This window comes from Gigantopelta aegis, chromosome 6, assembly GCF_016097555.1.
Source record: "Gigantopelta aegis isolate Gae_Host chromosome 6, Gae_host_genome, whole genome shotgun sequence".
Taxonomy (NCBI): domain Eukaryota; kingdom Metazoa; phylum Mollusca; class Gastropoda; order Neomphalida; family Peltospiridae; genus Gigantopelta; species Gigantopelta aegis.
Genome location: NC_054704.1, coordinates 51,468,529 through 51,481,428, shown reverse-complemented (window position 1 = coordinate 51,481,428; position 12,900 = coordinate 51,468,529). Strand labels below are relative to the sequence as shown.

The 12,900-nt window shown below is 33.4% G+C and overlaps 1 protein-coding gene across 2 annotated transcripts in view; it reads right to left on the bottom strand.

Moving 5' to 3' along the window:
- Positions 1–1,657: 1,657 nt before the first annotated feature.
- Positions 1,658–12,900, bottom strand: part of LOC121375475 — a 46,492-nt gene continuing 35,249 nt past the window's right edge. The window contains exons 13-17 of one of the 2 annotated variants that reach the window (XM_041502945.1): positions 7,886–7,976; positions 4,147–4,201; positions 2,711–2,820; positions 2,351–2,649; positions 1,658–2,273 (exon numbers count right to left, since the gene is read on the bottom strand). In XM_041502945.1, the coding sequence (XP_041358879.1) occupies positions 1,828–2,273; positions 2,351–2,649; positions 2,711–2,820; positions 4,147–4,201; positions 7,886–7,976 (1,001 nt within the window). In that variant the 3' untranslated portion in view covers positions 1,658–1,827. Of the gene's footprint in view, positions 2,274–2,350; positions 2,657–2,710; positions 2,821–4,146; positions 4,202–7,885; positions 7,977–12,900 lie in introns of both variants that reach the window. The other variant, XM_041502946.1, reaches the window with a different exon arrangement.

The window sequence follows — 12,900 nt, the reverse complement described above, 5'->3', positions numbered from 1 at the left end:
AGAGATAATTGTATCATTACAGATCTCACCATTTAAATTGACAGACCCTAGTTTTTTTTTAAAACACTAAGGTATATTTTTCACCTAGACCCTAGTTTCAACCCGTAAAAATGGACACTAAGTTCGGTTAATTTACAAACCTGTAACAAATTTGGATCCAGCAGAGTGAAACGAGGGTTTGTGACACTGAAGTACCCTTAAAAATAGACTAAAATGCGACTCCATAATCATTATACTTCTCGGAGGCACATGTATTTTTAAAAATAAGAAAAATGCACTTTGAGGTATTAGAAACACCAGGATGACCAGAAACACTTCGGTTGTATGGAAATGGATAATCTAAACAATAAAATATAAGTGTTTGATTTCAGTGATCAGAAATGGCTATAATAGTGAAAAATATGCCTTAGTGTTTAAAAACTAGAGTGTGTCCCTTTAAGGGGAGCCATCACTCTCACTTCCCATCGCTCCTCTGAGACAATTTCAAGAAGAGTAATTTTTAGCTCCCCTAAGCATGTGAATTTATACCTATCAGTATTGTAACATGCTAAATGACTCCCTACAATAAAAGTTTCAGAAGCAATTCATCACTCCACTCAATGTTTTTGCATACTGAGGTCTTTATTTACAAATACATATTATAATGGTTGTAAGAAAATTACGACATTGCATTTGTTTGCTAGATACAAATTAACCAGCAATTTGGTTTATTAGGAGATGACAGATATTTAATGAACAATCCTATTGGAACATGACATCATAGATCTTACTTATTTTATTTTTCATTATTATACACGTGTGTATACATTGTATGTATTTCATATACTTTATTTTTAAGTATTTAGTTTTTCTGTTCTCTTTGTTTTTTTGTGTGGATAATGTGCAATCAGTTATTTCAAATAAAGGTATTAAAATATTAACCTTGTTTTAATTTTTGGGGTAACAAAAATAAAAGTTTTGTTGAACGACATCACTAGAACACATTGATTAATTAATCATTGGCTGTTGCCAATTCATTGGTTCTCTTTTGATGCAAACGGACCAATCTAATTAAAATTGGTGGACATGAGCTCCAACTGGCTGGTGTTAGATCCACATGTAATAGTGGAGCTAATTTTAATTAGATTGCAAACGGACTATAGTGGTGGTGTTAAACAAAACAAACTACATTGTATAAGGGCTGATTTTTTTCGTACCTGGGTTGGGTACAACTTGGTTATCATATAACTCAAAGTTACCCCTGGACAAACAACACGCCAAAAACCTCCACCTCCACATGCTTTGGCGGATTTTCACATGCTTGGGTTATAGATGTGTTACGAAAACCATGGGTTTTGCATCCATGAGTTACCATTATCATAGTTAGACACCCAATAGCTGATGTATTTTTCATGCTGGGGTGTCGTTAAACGTCTACATGTATTCTATTCTGTTACATGAGTTACCAAGGGGCAGGACGTAGCCCAGTGGTAAAGTGCTTGCCTGATGAGTGGTCAGTACGGGATCGATCCCCATCAGTGGGCCCACTGGGCTATTTCACGTTCCAGCCAGTACACCATGACTGGTATATCAACGGTAATGGTATGTGCTATCCTGTCTGTGGGATGGTGCATATAAAAGATCCCTTGCTACTAATGGAAAACTGTAGCGGGTTTCTTCTCTAAGACTATATGTCAAAATTACCGAATGTTTTACATCCAATAGCCGATTAATATATCAATGTGCTCTAGTGGTGTCGTTAAACAAAACGAAACTTCTTTTTTTCAATATTTATTGACTCTCTAAGAATGCATGTCATAATAACGTCCAATTAACCTGCTGAAATATTCAAAGTTCTTCCGGTGAAATATAGTCTGCTGAGACTACACCAAACCGAGAGTAACCATGCATTGAAACATCCGGGCTTTCAGTTTTAGGCACCTTAAACCGAGGACTAGGTGCGACATTACCATTGCACAATGCAGTCATTTCAAACTGGCAGCCCTCTGGTACACTGAACAAAACAGTTTTATCACTGGGTAGTTGAGAACGGCTATATGCAGAAGTTACACCAGTGTTATTGTGACCATTCACCCTTTTTTTGCCTGTATGTTCCATGACTATATTATTAGTTTGGCTGAAGTTGTCTGGTCGAAACTGGTCCACATATTTGAAAGTGTTGACTGAAATGCAAGAATCAGCATCTGTGTTTTGAGACGAATCTGCTGTTGCAATCAAAGCTTGTACCTCAGTATTTGAGGAAATGTCTTGTGTCGTGTAACCATGTTTTCTGTATGTCATGGACCTTTAGATGTGTAGTTTGAGAAGTTACTGGAGTGCTTGTTTTGTCATGGACTCGTGTCATGTGATGTGTAGTCATGGACCTCTGGATGTGTAGTTTGAGAAGAGTCAGATACTGGAGTCAAAGCTTGTACCTCAGTACTTGAGGAAATGTCTTGTGTCGTGTGACCATGTTTTCTATTGGTGACATGGACCTCTGGATGTGTGGTGTGAGATGAGTCTGAAGTTGGAATCAAAGTTTCAAACTCAGTACTTGAGGAAATGTCTTGTGTCATGTGACCATGTCCTCCTCTATTAGTGTTGTGGATATCTTTGTTTCTATGGCCAAATGTCAGAACTCTTTCTTCTGCATTTTGTGAAGCTCGTGCCCTCCGTGGTACTGTCGGGATATCTTTGTCTAGGCCAAATGCTCTTTCAGAAAGCTCGTGCCCTCCGTGGTACTGTCGGATCGTAGTGCTCAGAAATGTTGTTTACCAGAATCGATTCAGGTCTCTGCAGTATTTGTCTTTGATTGATTCTCTGATTGTACAGATCAAATTCCTGAAGAAAGAAAAAAGTATATTATGTAATATTAAAAAAGGTGAAAATGTACCATGCTTAAGTATATAGTAAGTTAAGTTAAGGATGTAGGTAAATATGTAGTTAATTAGTTAAATATGTACTATATTTAACTACAGTAAAGTATACACTAACAAGAGTACCGGTGAGGTACATGATATACCCATCAGGACTTTGATGGAAATTCATTGTATGCATCTGTATGCAAGATATGATCCAGACAAGGATTTACTGTTATGTGCAGTAGACCGCGAAAAGAAGGTCACAGTGACCTAGTAATAGTATGCGACACACTGCCATCCCAAGTTGTTCTGTCATGCAAGGTTTGATGGTCCTGTATGCATCTACATGGTAGAATTAACTACTGAAAAATAGACATTTGTTTGGAAAAAAAAACGGGCGGGGGGGGGGGGGTAAAAATTTTACTTATCTGAAAATGGGAAAATCACACGCACAAAAACAAATTCATGTAACCCAATTTTTGTTTTTAATAACCTGTTATGATCATGTAAATGACATCCTAAATTTAATCCGTGAATGGAAAAAAAGGTTGTGCAAGTGACATGCAAACAAAAACTATCGTTCTTGCAATTTTCAGATGCCTGAATTGGTGTTAGAGCTGTTTTCCACGTTCATGGTTTTTGAGTCATTTTGACATGATATGGGCACAGTATGCTAAAATTAGACATATAAAACGGCCTCACACGAAATCACTTCTCTTAATAACTACAGAAATTATTTTCCAATTCATCCATTTTCCCGAATACCATGCCCCTACCACTTCCAAAAAACACACACATAGAAAATAGCCCATCCTCAAATTGAAGAAATATATTTTATAGTGGGAGCTAGTAGAAGATAATGGGTCAAATCAATCATCATTAACCGTACATGTTGAAGGTTTTTTTTGTTGATTTTTGTTTTTTAATTTGAGTCCTGCAAAATATGATAAATACAGGTAAACTATGCGTCACAGTGACACTTCTTCCACAACATACTAAACTGGTTTTGTGTAAAATTTCAATGTTCTGTGTGACTTTTTTCTTTTCTTTTCTTTTTTTTTATTAATAAGTACATGTAAAAATTATTATTGCACACATTTGTTAAATTTCATTATACATTTATTACTTTTGTACATCATTTAACATAACATTCTGTTATACATTACATTTCCATGTATCATGAATATTTACATGTATAGCTACACAATTATATGTGGAATAATTCAATGAATATTGACAAACTGTTCCAAAGTTTAGGTTTTTCATGTCAAACACGCAGATGTTTTACATTTTAACATTTATTTACCTTTTTTGATTTAGGATATGTGGGTTGAAATTTGGGACATTTGGTCTTTTTCCTGCTGAAAAAAAAAAATGTATACGGTAAATAAATTGTATAACAATATTTCTCAGAAATGATCAGAACCCTATTAATGTATATACGGTATCATGAATCTAATACTGACACATGGTTATTATGTCGAGTGTGAGAGAAAAAAACACTGCTGCCACACAGGCACACACACACAAGTCATACACACAAAACAACACACATGCCAACTTACAGGCACATGTGTTCATGCACACACACACACACAGATATACACAAACAAATGTACATACATACACAAACATACACAAACAAACAGACACACACATACACGCATACACCCACACAAACAGCATACACCCACACAGACACAGAAACACACACACACACACACACACACACACACACACACAGACATACACACACACACACAGACATACACACCACACACACGGACACAACACACAAACACACACATAAACCCACACCCACACCCACCCAAGGATGCATACACACACACATAAAGCTGAGAAAAAGCCAGTATATAGATAGTATAGATAAACTAGTGTTTAAGTTGAAAAAAGCCTTATGTTTCCTATAGTGTTGGAAATGTTAACTTGGATAAAAATCTGTTTATGTAGGAAAATGCTGTACGTAATATGAATGTGCCAAGCAAGTAAAAATAAACCCGAATTAAGTACTGTAATTAATGGGCTGGATTTACAAGGCCTGGTTACATGCAATTACAAGGCCTAAACACCTGCATTTAAGAAAAACAGGTTCGTAAATTTGGCCCAATTATGTCTATGAATGTTTAATACAACCCAAGCACCAAGAAAATACATTTCAATCATAAAAATACTGACCTGAATGCATGCACTCCCAATATCAACACTGGAGATCACACCAAACATATCACAAGCCAGTAAATAGATAAAAACAAACCAAAACCATTTAGTCACAGACAGATGACTCTGTTGGATAGCTGTTGTAAGCTAGTATTAGTTTAAACTGGATACCAAAATATTTTTTACTCTCATGGTGACAATGACAAAGAGATTTACGTGCACATTCAGAGCAAGCTGTTGTAGCACACGCCTATCCTGGCCACAGGGACCGGCCTTGGCCGGTTCCCACTGTCCAGGACAGGAAAGGGTTGGGGGAGGGTTGTAGAGAGGGAACGCCTGCACTGGCAAGTGCAATACTCTCATGGTCTGATTAGTATAGTTAAGTACAAAAGGGCAATAAAAAAATAGTTTAGATTTGTGATTTTGAAATGATATACAAAAAACACCACACAGTACCTCTATTACATGTACGGTATATAACTATATATATACACATGGTTTACAATAAACAAATACATAATTATATTATTTGATATTACCTTTATTATCATTAGTTAGAATATTTGCAGTTTAATAAATGGACATCGTTGCATCTTTGATATTGCAACTTTAATTCAGTACCAAGAAGATAAAATTTAAATTGTATATAAAATAAATAAATGAATAAATCTTTATTTTATTTATGAAATGAACATAATTGCATCTTTGATATTGCAACTTTAATTCAATAAAAAGAAGATAAAAATTAAATGACATTAAAAACATAAATTATGAATAAATAAATAAATAAATAAATAAATAGTAGCTGGATTTATGTTGTTTCATTCTTATAATAGGCTATTTACTTCATGTATTGTTATAAAGTAAAAAAAAAAAATTATGAGGATATTTCAGCATATACGTATATAGCTAATCTGCTTCAATGTTTTTAACTTCGAATGAGTATGAAATACTAAAATCATACTAACTACATGTATATGTTATAAATTACAGTTTGTTGATAATAAATAATCTCACAGATATATGTATACATGTAATAAAATTTAAGGAACTTGTTTTGGAACTGTTTTATACTCGTCACTCTCACTAAGGGAATAAAATATTTTGCAAGCTTGATCCATAAATATCATGTGACCCTCAAGTTGATGTAATAATAATTTATTTGTAAACATATTTATAAGGAGTGTTATCACAAACAAGAATTCAGTTAAAGGGAACCCTAGTTTAACCCGTGAAAATTAACACTAATGTGACTTTCAAATGGTGAAATACCGTCTGAAAACGGACTAAAACTTGACTCCGTAACTGTTACTTCTCAGACGCATGTGTGTTTTTAAAAATATGAGAAATGCATTTTGTGATATTAAAAACACCAGGATGACCAAAGACACTTCGAATGTACGGAAATTGATAATCTAAACCATAAAATCTAAGTAGAGTATGATTTCAGTTATCAAAAAAGAGCTCTAATAGTAAACAAATATACCTCAGTGTTTAAAAACTAGGGTATGTCCCTTTAAAGCTAAAAATTTCAATGGCTTTGAGGCGAAATGTTAAGATCAACATATTTGTACTTGAGTTGCATTTTCTTATTTTGAGTATACCGGAACTTGTTTTGGGCATATCGGAACTTGGTTTGGGCACCTCATTCATCACCTTAACTTTGGTGTAATCTAAAGGCCTGTGTCTACCAAACTATGATATAAAAACATCCACAAATTACACAGTTATAATATTTATAGGATATTAAATGAGCTTCCATTTCGTATCATGTTTATGTCCCGAATAAAATAATGTTCAATTGTCACAAGCTTTTTATAACCCATAATTGATCATAATTTATATAACTCTACTCGTTTTGTTAAGGTTGTGGTGCGCCCCAATCGATGACATCATCGTGTGACGTCTGAGTGTTACGTCCTACTTGGCGTTCTAGTGTGGGATATATCACTTTGATATGCACCAAGATATTTTTAACCATATGGGTAATAATACATGTTATGTTAGAATGACTATGTGGTATGTTAGTATCAGAATATACAGAATTAATTATGAAATCATTAGTGGCACACTGACATCTAAGTTATCTGCCACCATCTTAGTTTTTATGTTTCTAACAACTTATCTATAAAATAGTTTTAAAAAATTCCAGACACATCAAGTTAAAATAGAGCTTGCTGTGAATCAAATACTAAAAGAAAATACATGGGTTACAGTAAGGACTGATGAAAATAGTACTGAATTATGTTTCCTAAAGTAAAATTTTCTTCTAAACTTTTAAAAAATATTTAATATTTAAAAATAAAACAAGAATAATAATACATGTAATAAAATATTGTCTGACCAACCCATTACTAAAATGGTGGGCTCAGTTACAATTTTTAAAAAGAAGAAGAAAATTGAATTGCCAGATAAAAACAAAATACTGTGTATACAAATACATGTGTATAATATACCAGATAAAATGATTTTAAGGTTTGTATTTTTGGGGGTAGGGTGGGTTTTCTGGGGTTTTTTTTTTATTAGTTATTGTCCCAAAACCATTGCCATTTTTCATTGTACATATGAAAAAATAGGTTTATCATTTTATTTATTTATAAAATGTTATTAAAAACTTTTCTCATCTTAATGATAAACGTTGCCTTAAAATATTTCACATTTCCATTTTTTTCCCCTCCTGTATATGGAATTTTTTAAATAATAATATGTACAAACTTGCACAAATTATAACCTGAATAGGTTAAATCTTTACATAATCCATTTAGGATATTTTCTCTTAAATACATTATTTTAAAAGTAAATTAAGAGAAACAAAATAAAAACCCCACTGTGGTGGCAGATATATGTTGATAAATTTCTGTTCTTACCAAATAATTACCACAATAGCAATGCAAGCAATGCTCACTACTACTATGATGATGATAAATATATTGTATGGTGTTCCTGAGATGTCTGCACCTGAAAACAGTTATTAACAGGAATACCTGTATACATCAAAACAAACCTGTATACATCAAAACAAATCTGTACACATCAAGACAAACCTGTACACATCAAGACAAACCTGTAGATATCAAGACAAACCTGTATACATCAAGATAATCATGTATACGTAAAGACAAACCTGTATACATCAAGAAAAACCTGTACACATGAAGATAAACCTGTATACATCAAGACAAACCTGTATACATCAAGACAAACCTGTACACATGAAGAGAAATCTGTACACATGAAGACAAACCTGTATACATCAAGACAAACCTGTATACATCAAGACAAACCTGTACACATGAAGATAAACCTGTACACATGAAGATAAACCTGTACACATAAAGACAAACCTGTACACATCAAGACAAACCTGTATACATCAAGACAAACCTGTATACATGAAGATAAACCTACATGAAGATAAACCTGTACACATCAAGACAAACCTGTATACATCAAGACAAACCTGTAGACATCAAGACAAACTTGTACACATGAAGACAAACCTGTATACATGAAGACAAACCTGTATACCTCAATACAAACCTGTATACATCAATACAAACCTGTATACATCAAGACAAACCTGTACACATCAAGACAAACCTGTATACATCAAGACAAACCTGTATAAATGAAGATAAACCTGTACACATCAAGACAAACCTGTATACATCAAGACAAACCTGTAGACATCAAGACAAACTTGTATACATGAAGACAAACCTGTATACCTCAATACAAACCTGTATACATCAAGACAAACCTGTATACCTCAATACAAACCTGTATACATCAAGACAAACCTGTATACATAAAGAGAAACCTGTATACATCAAGACAAACCTGTATACATCAAAACAAACCTGTATACATCACAATCCTGTATACATCACAATCCTGTATAAATCAAGACAAACCTGTATACATCAAGACAAACCTGTATACATCACAATCCTGTATACATCAAGACAAACCTGTATACATCACAATCCTGTATAAATCAAGACAACCAGTATACATCAAGACAAACCTGTATACAACAAGACAATCCTGTATACATCCTGTATACATGAAGACAAACCTGTACACATCAAGACAAACCTGAACACATGAAAACAAACCTGTATACATCAAGACAAACCTGTATACATCAAGACAATCCTGAATACATCAAGACAAACCTGTATATATAAAGACAATCCTGTATACATCAAGATAATCATGTATACATAAAGACAATCCTGTATAAATCAAGACAATCCTGTATACATCAAGACAATCCTGTATAAATCAAGACAATCCTGTATACGTCAAGACAAACCTGTATACATCAAGACACACTTGTATACATCAAGACAATCCTGTATACAAGACAAATGTGTATACATCAAGACAAACTGGTATGCATAAAAACAAACCTTTATACATCAAGACAAACCTGTATACCTCAATACAAACCTGAATACCTCAATACAAACCTGTATACATCAAGACAAACCTGTATACATCAAAACAAACCTGTATACATCACAATCCTGTATAAATCAAGACAAACCAGTATACATCAAGACAAACCTGTATACATCAAGACAAACCTGTATACATCACAATCCTGTATAAATCAAGACAAACCAGTATACATCAAGACAAACCTATATACAACAAGACAATCCTGTATACATCCTGTATACATCAAGACAAACCTTATACATCAAGACAAACCTGTATACATCAACACAATCCTGTATACATTAAGACAAACCTGAATACATCAAGACAAACCTGTATACATCAAGACAAACCTGTATAGGTAGTACTAGGTAGAGGTACTCTGACTATCTTTGTTGTCTCTACATATATACCTGAGTACACACACCCAACTGAAAGTAAATATCTTCAGGAGTTTTATTTTAAAACATTTTGTTGTTTAATATGACATATTGCATTTGTACAAAACTATATGCAATATATATGCTTTTTGAGGTGTACATTATATTAGGTTGCACTGTAGAAACAACAGTTTCAGTGAGGTTGTCAGTTTATGTCAGAATACACCAGATCCTGGTTGTCATAAAGACACATAGCTGGACACTTTTTGAAAAATGTATGTTATCAGTATAGGTAGTACTAAACCAAATAACTTCCGGCTGGGTCAAAGTTCGAGGTGCACCGAACTTTTGATAGAGAAGTGAACACCACAAGTCCTGTGATTGGTTATAAATGTGAGTGTGTTGGTTGTAAAAAAATAATAGTTTCATCTGGGTAAAAAAAAATGTGCAATTTTATTTCATCTAGTACCAATGTGTCAAGTAGCCTTATGCTTGAAACATGTATGGGGTACCTGTAAAAAAAAGTACTCGAATTTTGTGCGAAACTAGGGTAGTCATAGACGCTACCCGTTATCTCAGAAACGAGCAGCTTGACCCCCATTTTTTTCTGATTCATTTTAAGTGTAAGGGGTGGTAGTATTTATATCCGTGGCGTTTATGTCGGTTGATACGTTGCAGGTAGGAGTTTTAGCCACATATGTTACTATTGTTGTCTATGGGATTTGATTTGGTAGTATACACCCTATAGCACATATTCAGTGCATAATAAAAAATATTATGATTTTGTCATTTTATTTAATTAAACTATACTGGTTGATAAATTAGCCATCAATCGATCATGCAATGACCTTGACCGTGACAATAATCTCTGTACATGGTTCTGAATGGAGTTTGAATCAAAGTTAGCACTGAAGAAAAGTTGGTTTTGGCCTATAATTCATACTGTAAAGATTTCAATAATTTCTTTTTACATGGTATTTGACTTGCCATATACAACTGCTCTTAAATATGGTATTATATATAAGCAACCTGAACTAAGATTTTAATAGAAATTTATTTTTATATTAAAAATAGCATGTCCCAATAGTGGGTTAATGTCTTTAGTTTCCATTAACATTGTTAATTTTTTATGTATGAAATTCTGAAAACTCAAATTTGTAAAGAAGTTGATTTTTATTGTCATTTTGACATATTTATAGGGTGCTAAGTTATATTTTAGACAAATTTGTAGTTTTATGCAAAATTTAAAGTAAATTTTAAGAAAAACTTTACCAAAAACATAATTAAATTTGTTGTCACTATTGTGCCTTCTGTTCTTATTTGTACATAACAATAAGGTTGTTAAACATATACTTAGATCTCCAGATAATTTTTTTTTTTTAATAATCACTTAGTTAGCTCTCATAAAAAGCATTTTGAGTTTATACTAGATTCGCAACCAATTTTTTCAGATCTGATTATCTGCCTTGGATTAAGTTGATAATTTATTTTATTGTTAAAGCTGTATTACCTAATGTTACTAGCTAAATAAAATGCTGGATTACAGATTGTAGGAATACATCTAATGTACATATTGTATTCATCCGGATTAGAAAATAATGCAAGAAAATAGATGTTCGGATAATTTTGTCATTTAAAAATAGTTTTTTTCAGTAATTAATCAAAAATAAATGTGTTAAAGCTGCATGATTATTCCAGATATCACAACTATTAAAACCTCCAACTACAGTAGGCTATAAATAAAATATAGTCAGGAATATTGGTGGCTGCCAATAGTTTTGATGGTTCATTATGAAAATCAGCATGGCCGATGGATTTGAAATTCGCACACCTGGTAACTTGAAGACACCCACACCCAGCATACAGGATTTCCTCCCAACACTAATGTTCAGGACATTAAGTCATTACTTCATACAGGTACAGTCATGTTTGTGTTTCCTTCCTCAGACAGTGTATTTTTTTAATACTGATATTTCTTTGATGTGCCTGTTAAGGTCTTCATAATCTAGGGGTCAATCAAGTGCATGTGTTTTAATGGAATTCTTTAAAGGGGTAGAGGTACTCTGACTATCTTTGTTGTCTCTACATATATACCTGAGTACACACACCCAACTGAAAGTAAATATCTTCAGGAGTTTTATTTTAAAACATTTTGTTGTTTAATATGACATATTGCATTTGTACAAAACTATATGCAATATATATGCTTTTTGAGGTGTACATTATATTAGGTTGCACTGTAGAAACAACAGTTTCAGTGAGGTTGTCAGTTTATGTCAGAATACACCAGATCCTGGTTGTCATAAAGACACATAGCTGGACACTTTTTGAAAAATGTATGTTATCAGTATAGGTAGTACTAAACCAAATAACTTCCGGCTGGGTCAAAGTGCGAGGTGCACCGAACTTTTGATAGAGAATTGAACACCACAAGTCTTTGTGATTGGTTATAAATGTGAGTGTGTTGGTTGTAAAAAATAATAGTTTCATCTGGGTAAAACAAAATTGCAATTTTATTTCATCTAGTACCAATGTGTCAAGTAGCCTTGTGCTTGAAACATGTATGGGGTACCTGTAAAAAAAAGTACTCGAATTTTGTGCGAAACTAGGGTAGTCATAGACGCTACCCGTTATCTCAGAAACGAGCAGCTTGACCCCCATTTTTTTCTGATTCATTTTAAGTGTAAGGGGTGGTAGTATTTATATCCGTGGCGTTTATGTCGGTTGATACGTTGCAGGTAGGAGTTTTAGCCACATATGTTACTATTGTCGTCTATGGGATTTGATTTGGTAGTATACACCCTCTATATCAAGACAACCCTGCATTTAAATAGCTATTTAAGCAGGTACATAAATGTGCAGGAAATGATGCAAACTTAAGGGAGTCTTGATTGTTGTAAATGTCCCCCCTGAATGTATATTTAAAAAAGAAAATCAGCTATGAACAGGAAGTGTACTAAGCCAAAAAAAAATCTCTATCGCTGTCTTTGTCTGTATGTCTCTCTCATTTGAACAAATGCCATATTAAGACTGATATATGCTGTCTTGTCCATTAA